General features: G+C 37.9%; 1 protein-coding gene across 3 annotated transcripts in view; it reads left to right on the top strand.

The window, feature by feature from the left end:
* The window catches only part of TBCK (TBC1 domain containing kinase), a 101,241-nt gene extending 79,082 nt beyond the window's left edge, over positions 1–22,159 (top strand). For 2 of the 3 annotated variants that reach the window (XM_065633550.1, XM_065633551.1), the window contains exons 25-27: positions 5,941–6,116; positions 10,736–10,899; positions 21,510–22,159. In XM_065633550.1, the coding sequence (XP_065489622.1) occupies positions 5,941–6,116; positions 10,736–10,899; positions 21,510–21,727 (558 nt within the window). In that variant the 3' untranslated portion in view covers positions 21,728–22,159. The remainder of the gene's footprint in view (positions 1–5,940; positions 6,117–10,735; positions 10,900–21,509) is intronic. The other variant, XM_065633552.1, reaches the window with a different exon arrangement.
* The last annotated feature ends 2,731 nt before the right edge of the window (positions 22,160–24,890 follow it).

Here is a 24,890-nt window from a genome sequence, read left to right as displayed (position 1 = left end):
GAAATGCGTATGGTTTCACTGGTAACGTAGTCTGAGGTCAGTCTTTGCCAAAGAAAATTATGGGAATATTGAAATGAAAAATGGAGGAAAACCAGAATTTCCAAAGTCTCTCTGGGCAGCGTTACTGCACCGTAGCTGGCTATAGAACCTGAGCTCTGCGAAGTGGCACATTGTTCATCACCGGAGCTTTTTGCATCTGCACTGATTGATGTCTGTTGTCCTCCCTGGGACTGGTGGTGACTGGCGGGTGATCTCTGTGATACGGGAGCTGGTGCGGTTCCATTGTTGAAAACTTGGTGTTGAACGAATGTTTCTTTCCAGAAGTACAGCTGGAGCAAAGCCTTATGTTATAACTAAGTTTTAGCAAGGAGGAATTTGTTTGGTCTCACTGAAGAGTAGTAGCAATAAGATCTTTTTCAAACACCTCCCTTTTTTTGTTTATGCGCATCCCGTGTGTGGAGAATGTTAGGAAATAGGCACACACCTCCGTGTTTTAATAATTTCACTGGTAAATATGTATTGGGTTGCTGACAATATGATGTAAAGCTAACATTTAGTGAGGGATGCTTCAGAATTTTGCCCTGAGAAATACACAAGGAGATCAGCTCATGAGCTCCCAAGGAGAGCACAATTTCAGACTGAAGTGGTCCTGAATTGCAAGCTGGCTGAAGACACAGTTGTTACTTTGTTTTCACATGTTACTTTGTTTTCACACTCACCCCAGCCTTCTTGGAGAGGGAGGACTATAGTCCTATAGTAAGTGTATTTGACATCCAATATAAATACTTGGCGTGGTTTCCTGGGTGACACTTTTATTTCATACTTGGCTAAATAATCCATATTTTATCAAAAACAATAGTGGTCTGTATTAAAAAGAAAAAAAAAAAGGCAGTGCAGCATGTGTGTGAATCTTAGTGAATCTTATGCTCGAATGTGCTCAGATGCTCAGGCACAGCTGCCTCCTACTACTCCCAGCAGCTCTAATTCCAGCAGGCACTGACTCCTGTGTGTGCCGTATATTGCTGCTGTGAAAGTTGTGTCTTAAAACACAGTGCTGTGTAACAGTGCTGTTGAGAAAAAGAAATGAAAATGAATTTTCATGACATGGGAAGATATTATGTTGGAGATATTTACTTCTATCAAAGGCCTCAGGTGGTTTTTTCCTCTCCTTCCCTGTTCCCTCTTCTAATGCACCTCAGGCCAGGCTAAGTGCTGTGCATTTTTTCACTTGGGTCAGGATGCAAGGTCGTTAGGATCTAACTATATTAGAAAGTGCAATGCGAGGCTCAAAAAGACTGACTGAATGCAGCTTTCTTGCCTGGTGCTGTTGCTGTGCTCTTGCAGTTGCTAGCCTAGCACAAATTGGCTGGTGGCCTACGTAATCGTGTCAACATCATCTTAATCTACTAGTAAAATTGTTGAAGCTATGTATATATGTTTTTTCATCTGCCCTTGTTACCAGTGGAAGATCTTGTTTTCAAATAGGTATGACAGCGTAGCTAGAAAAAAAGAGTGCATACTGCTTGCAAAGCTGAACCTGCAGCAAAAGGCAAGTCGCAGGGCCCATCCTGCAAACGTGAACGAACACATTTTATGTTGATGGGCGTAAATGGTTCTGTTGATGCTAACATGATTATTTATGGATCCAAAGCTCGGACCCAGGTTTCTAAAATGAGCAGAGCAGTACAGAATTCCAAGGAGATTGACGTGAAAAGCACACACAGCTTAGCTTACAGGGTAACTGTCTGGCTAAAGATATTTTCAAACTTTTTGACAATTACTCAAATTCAGCACTCTTCTTAATATTCACCAGCTAAGATAAAGCCTTAACAGTACATTTTGCTCTTTGGCAGGCTTCGCAGTGGAAAATAACTGAAAATGTCCCAGAGCTGTGCTGCCATTGTTAATGCCAGTTCAGAAAATGGGTGTCATGGATAAATAGCAACTACAGTTGAATCCTGGAAAAGGTGGATTGTCTAAATCCAAGGTCTCTGACCCCAAGTGACAGAGGTGAAGGAACTAAAATCCCTTTTTCCGTTGCAGTTTGTCCTGAAATGTGATATTAAATTCCTGTTGGTTTTGGTTTTAAAGAAGGTGAGAGAATTTCTGGCAGTTTGTATTCTCAATATTCTGTAATATTTTTTTCTCAAAGCAAAGTAATAAAATTTCTTGTCAAGGAGAAAGCATGTATCAGGAGGAAAAAGAGGCACTGATGGAAAGCAGGGAAGGCTTGCAAGATATTCTTGCTGCTGCTTTTACTTCTGGGTTTATTCCATGTTAAAGCATCTTGTGGGTGTTTTCAGCATGACTGGATTATGACTCTGCTTTGTATTTTGAAACGGTTCCCTGCATTGGTGAGAAGTGTTTACCTGGTTTTTCATATCAGAGGCAATAACTAATGAGACTTTGCAGCGTGTCTGCCCAGCTGCGTGCAGGGCATAACTTGCCTTTCTGCTCCTATTCTAGGGAGAAAGAAAGAGAGGTTTCTTTAACAATGAGCTACTTCGGCAAGCAGAACTCTCTTACATTTTCCTAGCCTGCCTGCGGTGGTGTATGAAGACATTTGGAGGATGATTACGAATGTGGGGGGAGTCAGGGTGGTGGAGGGGGTGGAAGAGAACAGCTTGCAAAATGTACTTGCAAAATGAGACAGAGCAAACTTAAGAAATAGAAAGTAGAGGGAGATAGGGAACATCGAGGAGGCAGACGCCAGTGTCTTGACTTGGAAGTATGAGAAGCAGAATGTGATGGCAAGGGAGGACTGAATCATAAGTGTAAGAATGAGTTTGCTAGAGAAGTTGTGTAGAGAACAGTGGCTCTCAAGTGTTTGAAAAATTTTAGAAAGCTTTTCTAAAATCCAAAAGTTTGGCTGCTCGTCCTTTGTAAGTAGTCCTGCTTGCACATCAGAAAACATTGAAGACTTTTTGTACAACCCTTTGCCTAATAATGGTCTTAAAAAAGGATGAGGGGGGAGGTGGAGAAGGGAGGGAGATTATGGAGTGTGTCAAGACATGTATTCCTTTTTATTTGTTTATGATCACTAGAATACTTCCCTGCTTTTATAGGCCTCTATGTCAGTAACAGTGGATTTAATCATCATTCCTTCTCAGTTGGTACAGGGGTTAAGTACTTTTTGCTTATCAGACCATCAGAAGTCAAGGGAGCAATGGGAGTCATTCTGTTTGTTTAAGGGCAAACAAAGAAAAACACTCTACCTTAATTTACTTAATTTTGAAGGATATAAACAAACCCATTTGCACAGAAAATACTAGGTGGAAACACACCAGTAATGATTGGTTTTGGTCATAAAATCCTTTTAGATGATGCAGCTAAAATCCGATGTTCTTATTTGGTCCTGTTTTCAGATACTTCCTGAAAACTGACTCTACCTGTCATGAAAATTGCTTTATTGATGAAAACACAAGACCAGTGGCTTCGCCTACAAATCTGTCCTGAGATGTCCTGTTCTTCTTGCTTATTGTCCCTCTTCTGCCAGTTCTTTTTATCTGACTGCTGTATTTTAATTGATGTAAAACAGTGCAACTCTATACAAATATATTTATCCCAAAGCTTATACGATGGTACCATGACATTAAGTATTATATTTAGGTGGAATTCACTGTAAAAAAAATACATTAGCTTTCTTCCATTATGGTTATTTAAAGTAAAAACCGGCACAAACAGCAATGTCTTTGCTACAAACTAGTGTGACCCTCCATTTGGAATTGAATCTGTTTGTGGTTGCTGTGTGATTCTGCTTTTTTCTCTTTGTTTGATCAATTCTTCAGAAATCTTTTAAAACCCTTGTCTTCTAAGCCGCTTTTAAAATGTTTTCGTTGTCTTAGTCCTAGATATACATGCATACATTGATTCCAGAAACAAAACATTAAGTTCCAAAAATATGGAGTGACATCTTCCATGAAGCGTGTTTCTTTATGAAGGACTTTGGTACTTTGAATAGATTATTTAGTTGAACCCCAGATTTTAACTATACTGACTTTCAGGCAGAAGGTCCTTCTGTATTAACTTTGCTGCAATAAGTTTTGCCAACTTAAAAGACAAAAGGAGGGAAACCCTGTTTCTACTCAGATAATGCTATACCTTCCATAGATAGAAAGGTGCTTTATAGCTCCTGTGTTTATCAGATGGGACTGTTCAGCGGAACTAAAGATAGTTGCTTATTTTATAAAAAAAAAAATTGTACATCTTCATTTAATAGCCAGGATGAAATGCATGTAAGAGATTACAGGCTAATGAAAAAATAGATAGGAGCTATGATTTTGCCAGCCTCATGCTCTAGAGTGGTTTAATCTTTCTGATGCTTGACTTCTAATTTGAGAATACTTAAGCAGCTTTAATTCCTAATATTAAAAAAAAAAGAATTCTTAATGCCTATTGCTTCTTACTAATTGCAGTAAATGCATATGGCTTAGCAATTCCCAGACCTATTTGAAAATTAGTGGGGTGAGAAGAATAAGTACTTTGAAATTAAAGAATTTAGGGTGTTGTCAGAGAAACTTCTGGGAGGCAAGTAGACCCCAGACTTGAGCTTAAGTGCTCTTTTTTCCTATTACCAGCCTGCTGATTAAGCAGTCTTCCCTGATGAACAACATCTTATAGCTGACTATTCTAAAGCAAGAGTCATGTTTGAAGTTAGGATATCTTAAATAATTCTCTTTTCTTTGCAGGAAAACAGGCGAAGCAACTTAAGTAGTAAGCTCAGCATCTTAGCATGCGTAGACTTGTGTAGATGTGTGTGTGTGTGTGTGCAAATGTGTGTGTATCTTTCTGGTAATTCTTATCTTTCCTAAGTAATGACAGGCTGCAGATCCTTTTGCCTCTTGCTTGTAAAGAATCAGAGTTTGACCCTCTCGGACAAGCTGGAGGTTTCCCTCATGCTTTGAGTGAGTCAAACTAATTCTTTTGGGGGAAAGTGTAGTTGTAATGGCACTTGAAAGTTTCAGCAGTGTGAGACAATCTCTGAAGGATGATGGAGGGATGGCTTCAAACATTTCACAACACTCTTACAGTGTCCATATTTTTTTTTCTGCTGCACTTCACAGATTTTTATCTGTTGGTAACTAATGAAAATACAGGATTTCTGCATTCTCTGTTATTCACTAAAATAAGGAGGGGTTTTTGTTGTTGTTAATTTAGATACACATGAACTTTTAAGAATGCAAAGTGAAGAAATGCTAGTGCTTAGGAATGTTTCTGAGATAATTCACAGTGAAGGTGCTCTTACGAAAAACAACTTAAGTATTACCGAACTAGTTGCTTGAGTATTACCAGGTGTTTGGTATTGTGTGTCGTCCGGTCACCCAGTTTCTCTGTCCCCCAAATCCCCCATCACCCAAAACTAAGGAACAATTTTTCTGGGTTATAATACAGGACTCTTTCTTACACTTCTGGTGTACTTATTTGTGCCTGGTCTTTGGGCTGGGTATAATACCTGGTGTTCAGAATAGCGCTCTAACTTACAGAGGCCTCCCCGCAGTTTCTATGCCAAGTGTCCAACTGCTGCCCTTCTTTCCCGCTCCAAACATGGAGGCCTTTCAGCTTCTCTTTTCAGAGAGTGCTTTTGAGCCAATTTATTTAATTTCCGATGCTGAGAAATGTTCTTTGAGTATCGTGACCCTGTCAGCCACAGTGAATAATTCATTAATAAATCACAAACTAAAATAGTTTGCACAGATTGTCAAACTTTTCTTTTTTTTTTCCTTAACAACTTCAACAGAAAATAGGGCTATAATTGCCAGATAGGCATTTGGCACTGCTCTGGAGCGTTTCTGTTTCATTTGGACTAGTTTAGAGTTATAAGGAGAAGATCTGTTTCTATCTGAATGGGTCACACTTTGAGGTTGTCAAATAAGTAGGAGCTTTGAAGAACGCCATGTCTCTAATTCTATCACCTCTAATATTAATTTTCTTCTTTTAAAGTCTAGGGATTCCATCAAATTGGATGACCTGAAGGCAGAGGTGTCCCCACGAATTTCAGCAGAAGATCTGATTGATTTGTGTGAGTTGACAGGACCTAGTCATTCCAAAACACCTGTAAAGAAAACAAAATCTAGCAAGCCAAAGCTGCTGGTGGTGGACATTCGGAACAGCGAAGAGTATCCTTCAAATCTGAGTGCCAGCCTTGCCAAATGATGCTTGTACCAATTCCTTCCTCATTGTCTGCAGGCAGTGAGATGTTAGAATGGTATATAGTGGAAAGGGATGTGGTAGAGGCACAGTGGAAGTATGAAAGTCAGATTTTTTTCTTTTTCGTGGAGGGGTCTGGTTTGCAGGGAAGAGGACAAATGCATTTTTGTCTTCCCATTTTAAGCTGTGGGTCTAGCGAAACCACTTTGTACCAATAGCATGTGTGCTTTAATGCTCCTTTTTTATGACAGGTGTTGTTGGCAGACCTTCCCCATTTACTATGATCAATATTTCGGAAGTGTGAGGCTTTCCCATTAAGTAGAAGGGGAGAGAGAGGAGAGTTGATAGCTCATGTGCTTTGCCAATCTCTCTGTGGAAAATCAGTTCCTATTGAGTGTCTTCTTGCTGCTACCAGGTAATGCAGCCATATGGCTGCCCTATGTCCTCTAGTTAGCTTATGATCAGAAAAGTCTCAAAGGTATCTTGAAGCTATATTTTTATCAGAGTTGGTACCCTGTCTACACCTTACTCATCTGTTCTGTTTCACATACATAGTTCTTTGTGTGCAGAATATTTCATATGTTTTTTTCTGAAGCAGAGTAGTTGCAGGCCTGGGTTTGTTTGGGTTTTGGAGGGTGAGTCCTTCATACAGATGTGCTTTGCCAGGAGCACACGTCTTCGTCAACATCCATCCAAAAGTTGGAATAATGGCAAGATTTTATTAGAGGTAACTCTTAATGTTATACTGAATATACTTGGGAATACACTTACTGGTTTATATCATTTTTTAAAGTACTGCTTCTTTCATAATAGCAAAGATGATGTAGGTGGTTGTTTTTGCAGTAGATGTAATCTTAGTTTGTTGTGTCACAAGGTATAATTCTTGATGGGCAAACAATACTCAACAGAAAAATAACAAAAGGATCATAAGTTTTAGTCCACCTTTTACATTGAAAAAGGAAGATCATTCTTTTTATGTGTGTTTGGCTTGTTCTTAAAGATCTCAAATGACAGAGATTCAACAGGCTCCGAACACCTTCACCATTAGAAAAGGTCTTCCAGTGTCTAACAAATGCTACTACCGTACTGCATGCGTATGAGAAAAATGTAAATTCTAGACAATGAAGTGAATGGTGGATCAATGCCAATATTTGGGCTAAAATATGTAGTAAAATTTAAATAAATAATTGTTCAACCTCATTTTTTCATCTATTTTGTTGAAATACCACTTTAAAGGTATTTAAAGGTATTTTCAGAAGGTTTTTGCAGAAAGACACTGCCACTGACATTTTTCTCTACTGAATATTTAGCCATATTTATGACAAAGTAAGGTGAAGTAGAAAAATAAGTATTTTTACTATGTAGAGATAAATTTATTATTTACATAGTAAACAGAATCATATAATTGTACTATTTTAAATTAAAGCTGTTATTTTCAAGGAATTATACTTTCATTGTATGCCAAACTTGAACCTGTAATGTCATCTACTATATAGATAAAACACCATGGTCAAAGGAACACAAAAAAGTAATTTTTCTTTCGCTTACATGTATTATTGTAATTTCATGCCTCAGTTAAGGATTCCAATTAAGTAGAGATTCGTGTCTCTGACTAGTTTGACTCTTTATTTTCTGGACTCCAGCAGCTTCTTTACTCCTGGATCTAGATTGTTGAAAATGTGGTCCTCTTTATTCAGAAAACAGTAAAAATGTAATACTTTTTAGACTCCCGTTTAAAATAGAAGTCCCTGGAATTAAAAACTATAAAAAGTTATTGTTACTGCATGGAAAACTTTGATACTACCGAGCTAAATAGTGTTTCTATCGCTACATGCATCCTTCAGTTATTAATTATTTAAGCTACTTCCTAGAAATCATCAAGGAGAATGAAGAGGAAGAGCAAGTAAGATAAAATGCCCAGACTACAGTCATTGCACTGAAAGACTCTTATCTGTGTACAATAATGGATTTATTTATATTATAATCAGGATCAAAGGCAGGGTGTTTGCTTAAATGTTTCTATAGCTTTCCTAATGGCTTGATAATAAATAGGTTCTGCTCTACTGTCGTACTAATCCTATTCTACTCCAGCAGAGTGGATTCAAAATTTGAATTATTTTAAAATGGTTTGACTGCTAAGTGGTTTTATGAGGCTGTCTTTCATATTACAAAGCTTTAATCAGACTTTCCATTTATATTTTTTTAATGAGGAGGCATTGCTGGAGAGAGGAAATCTCCGTATCTTGAGCAGTGATCACTGCTGCTGTTGTTTCAGTCTGGTTGGAGTTTATGGTAGACTGAAATGTCTTGTTCTTTAAATAACGGGTGGACTTAAATCCTAATACCCATCTGGTATTAGGAGGTAGGGAATGTCATCATTAAAAAGGCAACCTGGTAGGTAATTACCCCATGAGTGAGTCGGTTTGTATGTCAGCTGCAGAAGAAAACGTATGGTATACAGAAAGCCGTTAAACTGTCAGCAGTTCTGAATATACATGGGAAACCATAGGAATACTGTGTTCAGTGTCCTGTTCATTCTCACAGTAAGGAAAAAGTGTTTGCCACAAAATTTCAACAAACTGTACAGTAGGATCAGGCAGTCTGTATGTTACTGCGGCGTGTGGTTTAGAATGTGACAGACCACTGGGAGTTGTTTCAAAAATATGATCATTTCTTATGTTTTGTTGTTAGCCTTCCTTATCGTCTATGCCTGTCACAATAAACTTCACTCTCACTTTGTTTTCAGTGGGATTTGAAAAAAAGCATGAGAGGAGTTTCAACGAGTGTCAGACGTGCTTCATATTTCATACTAGGATGCACTTGAAAGCTAAGGCATTGTTTTGTAGCGAAGCTCATGTTGCAGGACCAAGAGCTACCAACCTTTTTTCCCAATAGACAGCTTTGTTACACAAGACTTTCTAATGAGAAGGCAATGAGAAAGCAGTGTCTCTGGCCAGCAATTCCTCTAAGGCTCATGTCATTAAGCATATTAGCAGAAATACTGGCAGCCTTCCATTCTTGTTATGAAAGTTATAGCAGCGTACTTATGGTCTCTGAGCCTGTAGCACAAGATCTTGGCCCTTTTGCTAATTATTTAGTGGTCACTTAGGGAGAATGTGAATGACAGCAAATGCAGTTTGGGTCTATCTAGGTTGGTACTAATGTTGATATCAAATGTATTTCTTTCTTACAAGATCAGGTGAGGTTTCTCTGAGCACTTAAGCATACTCAGTGGTATAAGTGTGAGAAGCTAAATCTGTCCAAAGTCATTTTCTGTCTAAATGATGGTCATTTCAGAACCTTTACCCTGGTTAGTAGTAATGAGAGTGATGTAGTTATAGAGGTTGGCACAGATTAGTGAAGGATGGGTGTCGTAATTTTCCCCTTCAAAATAGAAAAAAGCCAACAACATTAATGAATGGTACGTCATCATCTTTTGTTCTTTCAAATGTTTGTATATAGCCATGTTTTTCCCACACTATAACAAGGATGATCATAAAGCTGGAACTGTTACATAAATCATGAGAAATGAATGCTAATATTAACCTAAGTCAATTAAAATTTACCTCAATTTAAGGCAGCTCCTTTATTAAAAAGGATTCCAGAATTTAATCACACAGTAAACTGTCTGCAAGTACAGTAATAATGAGTGATTAATCTGGATATTTGACATCGTGTATATTTTTTCAGAACTTAGCTGTTTCCCATCTCTTCAAAGCTGCTCTTCTTTATTGCTGGGGAAAGGGAGTGTTCCAGGCATGTGTGTGCAGTCTATGAAAGTAATTCAGGGGGCTGTCAAGGTCATGGTGCATTTTCACATTCATAAAAAGCGAGGTAGTAGTGATCCAACTTAATTTTTATTGAAGAGACTTGCATTCATATTTGTTCATAAAACTTCATTGAATGATCATCCCTGGAAAGTGAAGCACAACTAACTATATCTCAGAGTTGCTGGCACTCGGGTGTTATTTGCTCTTCAATACCCAAAACACAGTTATCGTTAGTGGGACTGCAGATAATGTACATGATGTTCATTGTCTGGGAATTTGAGTGCATGTACGTTAAAATTTTAGTTTGGATCAAAATTGTAGCGGCCTTGTGGAGGTTGGCAGAAGGTTTAGGGCAATTTTCCAGTAATCTCTATTTAGTTTTGGTTCTCATTGCAAGTACTTAATTCTTTTTGCATAAAAGTCCTCTGGAAGAAAGAGATGCTGCAGCTGCTTATTAGTATTTGGCTCCTGTTATCAGACAAAAGCTCATTTGAACTAAAATACACAAAAATGTGTATACTGTTGATATTTGGTCCTTAGCATCAAGTGTTTCCTTTAGCAGATCGATTTCTGTAGTGCTGTGTTATGTCCTTTATGAAACAAACAACTCTTCATTCTGTCTTTTATTTCTCTGTAAGTGTCAGAAGTTGTTTTTTCCATGTGAATGAAGAGTAAATGAGGTTTGTCAAAACATACTAGCACAGAAGACCAACATTGTTGTGTCATGACAGCCAGGATGAAGAGCAGGTTCATCCTACAGCTGTGCATGTACCACAGATCTCTCTGCCTTTCAGATGTCCTTAACTGATCTTCCTCAGCTTTAACCGTGGCCACATTTCTGGCAGCATCAACGTCCCCTTTGCATCAGCATTTACTGCAGAAGGGGATCTCGTCCAGTGCCCGGCAACGGCCACGCTCCAGAGCTTTAAAGGAAGAGTTGTGGTGATTGTAGGAAATGCAGTGAAGAACACGGCTGCTGTAAGTATATGGCTATAACATATATTTTATACTTAGAAATACACCAATGCCATGAATACAGACAGTAGTAAATAAATGCTAGAGTCTGGATAATTCAGGTTAGTAACTTCGGGTATGACAACGGGGTTTGGGGGGATTTTTTTTGTTGTTATTCATTTCCGCTTCTAGACAAAAATGTTTTTTTCTTCAAGTGATCAACAACTGAGAAAGTTGACATTTTGCAATGAAATTATTTAACATTACCTTTTTCAGCGTTAATTTTTTTTTTTTGGTCATGTTGTAGAAGTGTCATCAGCACTTCTAATGTGCATCAATGAGATATAGTTTTCAAAACTGACTTGTGTTTACTTTCTGTGGTGTGAGGAATAACACACAAGATAAGTAGGGTGGGGCCAGGTATGTTATGAAGTCCAAAGGAAATAAGGTATAATTCATGTTCCTGCTAATAAAAAACAATGTAATGATTGGTTTTTTAGAATCATTTAGCTCATGCAACTGTGCTCACTAAATTGGAGAATGGTTCCTATGGAGAACGGTAACTTTCATATGATACTTTTATCGTCAGTGCCCTTAACTTGACAGGGAGAATATTCAGACTTCCACATTTGTTTTTATAACTAAATATTTGGTGGTGTTGTGAACCAGCAGAATAACAAGTAAAAGTATTTCTTTTACAGTTCTTTCTCTGAGGTGCAGGAAAGTGTTGTTTTGGTTTGGTTTGCTTTTTTCAATAAATACATACTCTTAGGTATGGTGTACCTAGTACACCACAGTTTCTTAAGCCTATTTACTCAAAGGGCATGAACTGTAACCCTGGTATGACAAGGAGGACTTGGGCCATTAAAAGGTCTTCACGCAATGGACAGCAGAAGCATCAGTATGACAAATATTGGAGCGTTTTATACGTATAGGGAGTTGTAAATAGTGTGAGAAATCCCTTTTATTAACCTGTATTTCATCGTTTAGAAAATGACCTTGTGATGTCTATCATGTCTCTTAAATAGTAACAGAGATGGCATAAAAGAGACTGTATGGCAAATCTCATTGTTTCAGTCAGTGAATATCTGGGTAAGTCTATGATAAGTATTTCAACGTGAAATGAATGAACTTGAATAATCAGAATAGCTCACTAAATGCTGAATGCATTAATCCCCCCCCTACAAAGGAACAAATGCAAAATGCATAAAATGCTAAGAGCCAAATTGATATTATTTAAATGATGCTTTACTTGTTTGATGTTGGGTTATGCAGCTTCTTTCAACAATTACATTTTAAAACGCTGAACATAAGAATTTTTCTCAGTAAGAGCATAACCATTCACTAATATCCTGAGGAATACGAACAGGAAAAAGAAAATGCTTTGGTATTCACTAATGAGTATCTCTATGGGAGATATCCCACTTACTACCAAGTAATTTTCTGGGAGTTGATTTGTCTGAAATAAAGGAACACTGTAAGTGTTATGTCTAAAACAGAACGCAGAAACAACCTGAAACAAGTGTCTGAAGGAACGAAAGACAAAGGCAAACAGTGTGGGTTGTGGGTTACACCATAGCTGAGAAGATACAATTTTTCCTGTAATGTAATGACACTTGTTATGCAAACTTAGATTTGCTTTGGCTTCTAAATGTTTTGTTAAATGAAAATTGGATGTTTCCTCTGCAGTGCAGCAAAAGAAAACTTGCAGTGTATTTAGTAAGTGCAAGTATTTCAGTCAAGTGAGGGGATGCTGCCTTATCCTCCAACACAGACTTTCTGCAACTGAGACAAAGTTTACGCTGTTTACCTGGAATTGTCAATATTATAGCTTTCCATAAAAGAGAAATCTTGCTTTGCTTCTTGATTTGCCTTTAGAGTTCTGTAAAGTCTAACTAAAGAGTGCAGAGTTTTAAATTGCAACAAAATACTGGATTGACCGGTTTGACCACAAAATAATTAAATACTAGCATCTAAATACTAGTAGGGACTCGGCACCTCTATCACACGCTTAGAGTACGTATGAAACCATCCTCAATTTGACTGTGTTGGTAAATCTTAGAACTCCTTCCTTTTGTGGATTATTTTTTAAGGCAAATTTCAGTTTTACTCTGCATGGCTGCATAGAACTATCTCCACTATTAATGAACTTAAGCAATCCAAAACTCTGTAGTTTGAGGCTTGACAAGAACAATAGCTATTACTTTTAAAATTTTACTAGGCAGTCCAATCATATGAATAATTGCAAAAGCAAATGCGTGGAAACAAAAACATTTTTGTCCAAAGAAATGTTAGAAGATGTTCAGCTTAAAATGTATTTTTTCTAAACAAAGTTGTGTATTTCCAGCTGAAAAGGAATGAGCCACAACTTGTACCCTTCACTGTAAAGGAGAATTTTTCAGCAGTTCACTGATATTTACTCTATTAAAAATATGGTGATTGGCACTGTTAGATGTTTGGTTTAAATTTATACAGGACTGAGAAAGATAGGGGTAAGTGTGGAAAAACAATTATTATTTATAAGGCTGTTTGTAGTCAAAAGGTAGAATCTTTCAATTGCATTTCAATTAGTAGCCTACTTGGCATCATTTAAATATATTAATTTTTTTTTTTTAAAGGCAAAGCTGAGTGTACTGAACAAACATGTAGAAAAAGCCTTTTTCTGCTTTTCATACTTCTGTTTCCATCTTTTGTATTTGATTTGGTGCCAGATGATAAAACATAAAATTGGAAAGAAAATGCTGCCTAGAACTTGGTTGGCGAGAGGGAAAACTGAAAACTTCACCACAGCGCTGTTCCAACAGGAGGCAAAGGGAGCCAGCAGCGTCGCAGTTGAAAACTTCCTTAGGACAGAATTAAAATAGAGTAATCCTGCTTGTTAAACCATTTAATTTATTCAGCCTTGAAGTTAAATGAGTAGATTGGCTGATGTGAGGAGCTTGCACTGGGCATCATGTGGTGGTGCTTGGCTCGCCCTTCTCTGCAGAATATTCCTTCGTCTGGGCTGGTTCTCACTTGGTGCCAGCCTTTCTCCTCCTAGGAGATTCTGGGCACTTGTTAACAGAGCAGACACTTGTTTGTCTCTGAAAACAGCAGGAAACATCTACATAAAAGGCATTATGCTGAAGTTAATAAACCGGATTCTGTTTTGATTTTTAACTTTTAAATATGTTAAGTGGCAGCATCTCTTAATTGAATTAAATTCCCCTTTCCCACATCCATTCAGAGATAAGTACCTTGTAAATTCTAGTATGGGCAGGCGATTATTACAGTTGGGAGTATGATACTTCAATAGGCAATGAGTGCTCAACTGTAGCTTTTTCTGGTGCATGGCAAATAGCATGTTTCCTGATTTTTGTCTCTTTCAAAGTCAGCAAGTGCAAAGGCAGATCATAGAAAGTTATGCAAATGTAGGAAGGGGATTTTTTTTGTGTCTTTTTTTTTTGGTGGGGGGGAAGATGACATTACTTCTTCATCTCCCTTCAATCAGCTTTGAGGTGCTAAATCATTATCTGTTTCCGTTCCCAACTTTTTGTCTGTATTACTGCAATGTTGACTGAAATTAGAACAGGAGAAATACCTTACGTGATATTAAATCATGCTCCAGCAACTCAGTTTTGACAGTGACACGATTCTACTTGTGTGGTGTGGTTGTTTAATATATATGTGTTTCCCCAGTGGTTTAGTATATGTGGTTTATTGTCAGTTAAATGCTATAACAGAATAAAGTACGCAGGATATTTTAATCCGTCTAATAATTAGCAACTCCTTTATTTCTTGCCTTGGAAAAAGACAGATAAGCTGGAAGTCAAAGCTTAAAAAACATCTGTCTTCATCACAGGGAAATAAATTCTAAATTGTAACTTCTGATTGTTCCACTGATTATTTTTTATCTAGGTAAGGTATGTTGCTATAAATACATTGTCTAGACAACTTCTGCAAGTTACTGAAGCAAAGTAGTCATTCTTATTGCATCACAGTAGCTAACAGATTAAAAGATATGAACTATCTCCAAAGCAAAGACAAGCAGCCCTGATTTTCCATGGGATCTTTCTGACCCTTTTCAAAGCAAGAGGGAGAGGGTCAAGTTCAAGATTCTTTTTGTATAACGTATTCCTAGCCTGAAAAAGGAAAAAAAAAATCTCTCTCTATATATATGAAAGTAATATTTTTTTTCTCTCTCAGCACACTATAAAAGATGCATTTCTTCTTATACGAAGGCTGAGACACTTAAGTAAAAGTGTCCAGTTACCGCTGAATTTGTGTGATTTTGTTGTCATCTTCCTCAGGCCTTTTATAAAGCCCTTGCCAGAGAGGCAAGTCCCTGCATGCTGGAGCTGGTCTCTTGTTATGAAACCGTCTTAAAAACCCAAATGGATACCCCTGAAACTTCATAGGGTGATCTGGAGATAAGGTGTTGCAGAGAATATTCAAGGGCAGGTGCATTTGTGCTTCTAAAGACAGGTTTAGTTAGAAGGGCCAAATGAAACTGCTGGGGTTAAAGTAAATAGAAATTAGGCAATTAACTTCTTGATATGTGTCCACTATACATCTTCTAGATTCTGCACTTGCTTGTAAATATTCTGCAGAAAAGTGATTGAACAAGTGGAATGAAAACTGAAGGTATTTTCTCTTTGCAGAGAAGGAGTGGCTCCTTATGGTTCCCACAATGGCTTTTTTTCATGTTTGTTTTGTTATGGCATCACCCCCCCTTCTGCAGTCAGACTCAGGGCCTACTGGAATCATCTGGGCCTCTTTGTTGCCTTCAAAGAGGAAGAGATCAAGCTTGTATTTGATTCCTACAGGAGGGAATATCCATTCTGTGGGAGGTCCGAGGGCTTTTGTCCTGGAGTTTAAGAAACAGGACAAAACTGGCAGGGTAGGCATGGCCTCAGTAATATCTAAGATCTGGTAGTTTCTGTATGGATTGACCAGAGGTTTCCTCATCAGCCATCTCTGTGGTTAACAAAAAGACCCCAGTTTGGGTAGCATTAATAAAAAGCATTGTAAATCACAAAGAAAAAGTTTTTCACTACCAAGTATTTCTTCGAACATTTTTTTTAACATCTAGGACATTCTTTAGACTTGGAGGGGGTAGAATCTTTCAGAAAGACTCATGCTTGCTTTTTATATTCAAGCCAGCTGTTATGCATCTTTTTAAAACTACATATTTCTGTTCACTAAGAGCTTTTTTATTTTCTGTTGAATCAAAACTAGGTTTTTGTCAGTATAAATTAGCGGTGTAGCAACAGCTAAATCTCTGCAATTGAGTTTCATTTTCAAGCACTCACTCTCTGTTGGGTATTTTTTTGATATATCATTTCTAAGTGGACAGCTAAAAATACAGGTGTTTGAAACTTATTACTTGGAGAAATTTGAGTGTTTACTCTTTCTCAGTCAAACTTATTCTGAAATCAGCTATTAAATACCTATTTGTGTAGGCTCGTTTTCAAATCTTTCCATGTAAGTCCTTTAAGTTAGTGCTGTATTTTTGTACTGATGGAATGGAAAGTGCTCCTTTTTGGCCAGGTCTGCATGTGAAGAATTTTTCCTTGATCTTGTTAGAGCAGTTAGTGCTTCTTTTTCTCTCACGCGTGCACTTTTCCCCTCTCTTCCTTTCTCTCTTTTCCCTCTTCTCCTTTCTCTTTTTCTTCTTCCTCTCTTTTTGTGTGCTCTCTTTTGTGTGCTCTCTCTTTTTTGTACCCTATTTTTTTACATAGTGTCCGTTTGCACAAAGTTTTGCTTCTTGTGTTTTGTACTTCCATTTAGTTTATGCTAATACTGTAACCATTAACTAGGCACTGTTTTGTTGATACAGGTTCAGGTGCCTATCTTTCCCTTGGTGTTAAATTGCTATTTCATTTATCTGGAACCCTTTAATATAAGAAGTAGATGACTAAGAATAATCTTGTCTGCTTTGTGGCATACAGAAAGTGTTATTTAAAAAGCTCTAGACCCATCACCTGGACGATGGTGTGCTTTCAGAGCGGTGAATCCTTGACTGAAATCATACAGCAAAACAGACTGCAGCCCCTGAGAGGTTTGCATAGCATGTGTTTACAAATTAAAAACTAATAAGGATCTTATGGCAATGCATGAGTGCAACAAAATTTGGTTAATATTTCTCCTCCAGCTTCTAAAGTATCTCTTCTGGCTCTTTCAGAGTATGCTATTAACATTAATGCCCTGGTAACATTTGTCATAGCAGTCTTTTTTGGTATTCTGGTACAGTATGTGCTCTTCCTTCCCTCCCAACTTGCCCTTTAATCACAGCCTGTCACAAGAATGTCTGTGAAAGTGGCTGATGTGTACTCAGCAACCCTGCTGCCAGCCCCAAGGCTGCGGAACGATGCTGCTCAAGCTGGGTTGTGTTATAAAACTCAGCTGTAGACAGTCTGAAAATGTGATGTGCCTGGTATGATACATTCAGCACACTTGAAAGCTGTGATTTTACTGCTTGGAACAGGGTAGTAGAAACATTTTGATAAATGCTGCAGTACGCAGGTTATTAAGGTTCTTGATGGTACTTAAAGGAGCAGTCCTGTTACTCTGTTTGTATTGAGAGCAACAGCAATGTGACAGAAAGACAGAATAAGAAAAGCGATTTATGAATCTGTATGCAAGAGATCAGGCATTTATCACAGGACTTATGTTTTGAAATTGATTTAGAAGAACAAGTACTGACTGCAACCTCTCCCTAAAACCAAACCTTCTTTTGAGATTTGGAAGAATCCCACCTACTTCAGAAGGATAGAAAAGAAACAAGAAGCTTCCCTGTTCGTTTCTGCTGCTGACTTGGTATATATTAACAATTACTTTCCATTTTGGCAGCTTTCACAGAATTTTCAGGCCCATGTTTCAGAATCAATAATTTTACATAGTTATGTGGCTTATCTGAATTGGTTCAAAGCTTAAAAAGCAGAAAAACAGGTTGAGAAACTTGATAGGTGTGATAAAACACTGCAGAAACAAGTCTTAAAAGGGAAGTTTAAAAAAAATGTTGAATAGGGGAGATACCTGGAGCATGTTTAATATTTGCCCAAATTGTGACATGAATCTGCTGTGATCTTGTCTGTCTTTGAAAGCATGAATTCTTATATCTGCATGAGAGAGTCCTAGCTGACTGCTTTCAAATGCAAATGAAAATTTTTTGACTCAGTTATATTCACCAGGATGGGCGTTTTATGTGAAATTTGTTGATGCAGTACTTAATAAAGGAACAGTGTTTCCGAAGACTTCACCAAAGCCATCACAAATAGTCATTAAACAAGTTGCTCAGATATTCATCCTTTCAAATATAGTATTTGCTGTGAAAGTATAATAGCAAGAGGAAGTTCAATTTAAATGCTAGATGCAGCTAGTAAAAACACAGTGACAGAACTTCTTGGGAAGTACATTTTGAGGGAAGACCACTTGAGGCAGAAAGGAAAAAGCTTGAAGTCTTATAGCATCCCTTTAATCCTCTACCTCAGAAAAACATAACTCCATTTCCCCAAGTGGTGTTGTCTAAAGGAAAACTGAAACATCGCAGAGGACTGAGATCCATTGGTGGTATGGGGAAACAGATATATCTCAGAAGTAACATCAACACAAGCTTCTGATAAAGTCGAGAAAGTGTAATCACCTTATAAATGACGAAGGTTTATTTCTGTTTAAAATCAACCTGTATAATGGAAATTTAATTGTGCACTACCTTTATACATTTCAATAACTCTCTTTTTAAAATGTAGGTGCTATACTAAGTTACTAAGGACAATGTAACCCACTTGCTTATCTCCTAACCATGTTATCTTCTGTCTTAAGAGCACCTCTGTAAATTAGGTTATTTAGTGGACTGCAAATTACATATTCAGGTGCCTGTTATTAAACTTCTAGTTGACACTTTATGATAGCATTTATAAAGGAAATAGAGCCCATGCATGAAGTCCAAGGTGGCAGTTTCTGCTATAGAAAGTCTGTGGCATCAATTCAGAAGAGCACCTTTGCCTTTTTTTGATGCATGAAATTTTGCTCTTTTTCGATCACTGATTTTTTTTTTTTTTTTCCAAGTTTTTAGGTAACAATTTTATTTAGTCTTTCTTAATTTCTTGCATTTAAGTTACTGATATTTGAACATAAATGAAGGTCATGCTGGAGAGGAAATCTATGTAGCTATTTCAAATAGTTCTTCCTGTCATGCCCCTCCATCAGTGCACATGCCAGAAACAACACTTCCATGTGTTTTGAAAATACTGGCTTCATACAGTGGATTTTGGCAGGGAAAGATACCAGGTGGTGTTGGAACATTTCAGAAACATGGTGAACAAGTTCCTGTTCTTGTCTGTGACAGACGACTCCTGTGTCTGGGAGAGGAAAGCACAAACATGCTGAGGAACAGAACTATAAAAAGTCGAAGCTTTAATTAGGAAGACTGCAGCGCTAGTAAGATGAGCAGTTCTAAATCTACTCTTTACCAAAAGTTACTGTTTCTACTTTGAGTAACACGATGTGGGGAAGGCAGAAGGTAAAACTAGGAATATGTTTAACCGGATCAAATCCTAGTACCCTAGGAGTTAGACCTTGACTCTTTTCTTCTTTGCAGTGTGCGGACAGGTGTATGTGCAAAGCTCTTGGAGGCTGATATTTGGAGTTGGATGGCAGCTCTCAGCTTATGGCAATGTGTATGCCCCTGGGCCCCTGACTTGCAACTGATTGCCACAGCAGTGAGGTACCAAAAGTATTAGAGTATCTTCCCTGCTCGCTGGGTTTTCCCTGGCTGGATGTCCAGATGCAGATTTTTGAGCTGTATTTGCAGCCTTTCTCACCAAAACTATGTAGACAACTGCAGACAGTTCTGTGACAGCTTTAAAAAAATAAAAAAGGCAGTTCATCTTGCGGTATATCATCTTGTGCTTTCTGCCTGTCATTTGCTAACAGCCCCAGATTCTGCACTGCATGCTCTGCAGAGGCCCCAGAGAAAGCGAAGGATTCCTCCCCATAAGGTTATAAAGGAACCTCTTGTCGTATACAGTGAAGAAAATTTCCAACCATACCTTGGTTACTAAAGCAGTTCTAAAATAGGGTGGGACACAGGCTTAAACCCTAAATACAAAGCATTTGTTTCCATATTTTCATTTCAGATTACATGGAATGGTAGTTATATTATGGCTAGGGCATCCAAAAACTTGGAGCAGAGTTTACAGTTTATTATCAGAAGTCTGAAATTATCGGTAGACAGAAAATGGAACCTCTCTGCTGACACATGGGACATTGTACTTAGCAAATAAGAGATGCTTGAACTTACTTTTGGTCTTCCTTAGGCAAGTACGTGAAACAAACATGACAGCCAAAATGTCCTCGCTGATCCACTGACCCCTTATTCTGCCTCAACAAGTTCTCAGTGATTACAGATCATCTACTAGTTGCTCACTCCCTGGTTAAATCCATCCTGAAACACAGAAAAAGGAATGCAGTAGCTGTGTTTGACACATAAGTGGACAGAAATTAATTCCTTACATACATAAAATATCTGGCTGTGGAAGGAGTTTAAAACTTTACCACTATGAACTCTTGCCTGTGAAGGAGATTATTTCAAGACTAGTTATTTCAAGGTGATCAGGTAGTACATCTTGTTCTGCCTTAGTATCTGTTATACTGTCAAAGGTAATTAGAAGGAATGTAAATGTAAAAAGAAATCCCATGTACTAAGTTTGGATGGAGTGCCCACTGCTGTTCTTGAGTTGGTAATTAAGTTGTTTGCGCAAAGTTACTTATTTGGACATCATGGTTGCACTGGGTTCTGGAGTAGCATCACAAATCATTTTCAGTGGTCAAAAAGGTAATTGGGAACATTTTACGTGGCCCATTTTGAAGCACTCGATGATTTTACAAATGGTACTTTGTCAATCAAGTGTAAAGCAACAATCTGAAGACTGGGATGGCAGGATAGTCTTTCTCACAGCTATTGGAAATAAGGAAAAACTACTGTAGTTTCTCTCGTTTTAATCCAGTTCGGTGGCTTGCTTTTTAATGTACTGCAATCAGTATTTAGAAGGGAAATTTGACATGTGATACAGAAAATATTCTTTTGGTTTGGAATTTTGACGTTTTGCTACGTAATTGGTTATTTTAATTTTTTTAATCAGTGTCATTATTTTGATACACAAAATATTGTTTCTTCATCAGTGTAGCAACTTTTCATGAAGAGTTGCTACACAGAAACTGACAACTCGTGTGTTTGGTTTATGGAATGAATTAATTGAGGAGAGAAGCTCTCGAGAACTTGGGTATGTGGAGGGGGAAGGTGCAGGAGAGAGCACAGCTGCCAGACCCCAAATTTGGGGAAAAATATCTGTTATTTCATACTTTGGGAGGGGTTCCAGTGATTACTCTGAGATTAAATAATCCTATTAAAATGAGGTAAAATCCTGCCTAGGCAGAGATAAATAAAGTTCAGGGTTTTCAGAGTGACACTTTCGTGACCACCAAATCCATCCCAGCTGTTTGAACACAGCCATGGGTTCCTGTGCTGGACCAGTTGGTGCAAAGAAAGAACTTCTAGGGTCCAATAATTTTTTGTTTAGCTTTCCTTACTTAACACAATGTTATTTGGATTTAATGACTATAATATGCAGTGCACTAATGATATATCTGTTTCAGTTTGCAGCTCATCTAGTGAAAAACAAGTACCCAAGGGTCTGCATCCTGGACGGAGGAATCAACAAGATCAAACTGACTGGTCTCCTCACTGTTCCTTCTCCACAAATTTGACTGTAGACATTTGGGACAATCCATCTGAATGGGGAAGTCTTACCATACAATATGGATATCCTGAACCAAAGGGCATTACAGCCTCTTCACGATACAAGCTGTCCTGATGACCGGTGTCTTATCCTGCAGGTCTAGAGAACTGGAGCTTTGCGTTTATTCTTTAATGTAGAGCTTCAGTTGGAAAACTTGAAAACTGTGAAGTTTCAAGCTTTCCAAGGAGCCTCTTCAGCGCTGATGTAGTGCACAACTGGTCGAGCAAGTCTGAACACAAAAAGAGTAAATCAGCTGGCATTTGGTATCTCATAAGTATTTCTGCAGAACAAAATAAACTGGCACTTGATGGCTCTAAGCCACACTTAAATAGATTATTTTTCAAAAGTATTTTACTGTGAATATTGAAAGTAGCAAGCTGAAACTGTACCCTATGTGTAGCCTGTGAAAAAGCATGTTCTCTAATATTTTAAAGAGTAATTGCTGTGTCTTGTGACCTGTTTTCTTTTTGAGAAAGCATTTTTTCATCTGGATTGGAAATAAAGATGTCTCCCAGATTGGAAGTCACTATAAGAGCTGCTGCTGAGTCAATCCAAACTGTATCATATCCTGCAGAAGTGGAGAAAGCCTACTCCTCAGTGGAGAATTTAACATTATTTCTGTAAACACAGCAAATACAACAATTTTTGAAACAATTACATTTACCAGGAAGGTAGGCTTTTGACAATACCGCGTCTTATGACTATAGACCAGTTATTCCACAACTAACAGTGCTTTTCCACTTTAGAAGCTCATGCCTTAAAAAGAAACAATGCAGTTTTAATTTTCATATAAAACATTATAGAGTAATTGCTCCTGTATGAATTGGAGGTGCAAAGTTCTCTTTGGTTTTCTACTCTTTCTGTCAATTTTTTTTCCAGTCCTCTTTCTTAAACATGAACTTTAAAACTGACAGATGGAGACAGCAAACCTGTCTCTAAACTAAACTGGATGCAAATGCTGTAGATGAGTGAAAGGAGGCTTCCACAAAGAGCGTAAGGGGATTGTGCGCTAGAGATGTGGAGATTACTTTGTAAAAGAAGCCAAAAGTGTTGAAAGTCTCAACAGAAACAGGAATAAGCATCTCTGTCGCTGAGAAGCTAAAAATAAATTTGAATCAGACAAGTACCACTTCTCAGGAGATGTGAAAAAGCCCCTACCCTAATTTCTGCCCCTCAAAATCCAAGGTTAGCTTTGCTAGCAGGTTAGGTCTGTTATTCTAAAAATAAGGTGGGGAGGGAAGGCTAGGAAAAGAAAATAATCTGTCTTCAAGAATGCTACTTGAAGCAGTACCTTGAATCCAGGAAAACCAGTTGTTATAATGTAAGATTGACAGTATGGCTCTGAAATTAAATGGGAGTTTGGAAGAATTTATTTTAGAAGGTAAGAAACCTTTAGATTTCTCTTTCTACATTTTTGAAGTTTAGAAAACACTGGTGTGACATGAGGCTTAATAATCACTGAAGTGTGGGGATTAAAATGTATTTTATAACATGAACGAAATGACACCAAAGATCTGTTCACCTGGTTACAATCACATACGAGCTTGCATTGTGAATTTGGCACCATGCTCTTCATTAAAGCATCATCTGGGACACGGCAGTTTACACAGTACAAGCTCACTCTTCGGGTATCAAGGATTTGCCCTCGATATGGTTATCACGTGCCTTAGTTGAGGATTTTATAACATGAATGGTTTTTAGTTTGGTGAAAAGAAAGTTGCAACAGCTAACTTTATTTCATGTTTCTTCTGTCACAGGAGATTTCCAAAACTGAGACATTTGTGAGAGGAGACAGGGAGGTCAGTGAGAAGGCTGTGAAGTTTCTATAAATCACAGGCAAAATGATTGCTTTTTTTGTGTTGGTTTGGGGATTTTTTTTGTTTGGTTGTTTATTTGTTTGTTCCTTTAGGGTTTTTTGTGGTTTTGGTTTTTTTAGTGGTGGTGGGTTTTGAGTTTTATTGTTTTGGGAGGCCTTTTTGAACTGAAACCATGGAAGATGAGACCTTGTGGAAGGCGTTGACAGAGGAAGGCTTCATTCTCATGTGTGCGATGACCAGAAGATTTATCCTGAATCTTCAGAAGCTTGTTTCCAGCATTATGCGCCGTCTCCAGGAAGGGTTAGTGTTGGCACAGCTGTGGTCTTGAGAACTCTGTTGGAAAAAGTATGACAGGTGACAAGAAAATGGGGGAAGAAAAGCACCTTTTACCTCCTTTTATCTCAGCTGTGATTTGTCTAAAAAATCCTGTGGAGTTACAACATGGTTATATATATATATATATATACACACACACACATATACACATATATTTATAGGCTTTATTTGGTCTAAGGTCAGCGTAATATACTGAAACTTTCAAGAAGTTTTTGACTTTAAAAATCCAAGATGCTTGTCAGAGTGACCAAGTAAGGGATCGGAAATGAAATATAGGGACAGATTATCAGGTTCCTCTGTTAGCAGATGGTCCCTACAACAATCTCTGCTGAGGCCCATGGTGCTCAGCTGGCTTTAAAAATAACCTGGAAATGGAGAGGAGCAGTGAAGTTAATAACAAGCTTCCTGATACTACAAAATCATCCACTGTGATCAAAGTTTTGCCTGACTGCACAGAGAATGAGAAAGACCTTGTGATACTCAGTGTCAGAGAGATTCACTATGAAAAGGTACACATGGGGCTTAACCATATTCAACAGTGAAATCATTGATAGATAAAACAGCATTGCCAATGCCTAACAGCAGCCAGAAAGCCACACAAGATATTGGTGATTGTAAGGAAAGAACTGAACAAAACAAGTTTCCCATCAGAGAATTAACCCGTATGGTACATTTTGAACACAGCACAGATGCTTTGTAGTACAAAGAAAAAGATGCACAGGATTAGAAGGGATATAAAACAGAGTCAAAATAAGATGATGTTAATTATAGTGACTGAAGCTCTTCAATTTGGAAATAGAGGCAACCAAAATAGGAGATCTTTTTTTTTTGCAGAAAGTACATCCTTAAAACGTAGAATTTGTCTCTAGAAGAGGCTAACAGTTCATAAAAATAGTCATAAAGGAGGATTAGACAGCTTTGCGGAAGAGCTCTATTTGGCTGACTATGAACCACAATGGTTGAGAAACAATATCCCAATCAGGGCTTTTCTGATCCAGTTGTTAAGAGAGGCTGGGAGAAAGACCAGAGAAAGACTTCACCCTGTTTCTTGCACTCCCATTTCAAGCATTTGCCCTTCAAAAATG

Source organism: Caloenas nicobarica, chromosome 4 (assembly GCF_036013445.1).
Source record: "Caloenas nicobarica isolate bCalNic1 chromosome 4, bCalNic1.hap1, whole genome shotgun sequence".
Lineage (NCBI taxonomy): Eukaryota > Metazoa > Chordata > Aves > Columbiformes > Columbidae > Caloenas > Caloenas nicobarica.
Note: the sequence above shows the minus strand (reverse complement) of the source record. Positions and strands in the feature narration are given on the sequence as shown.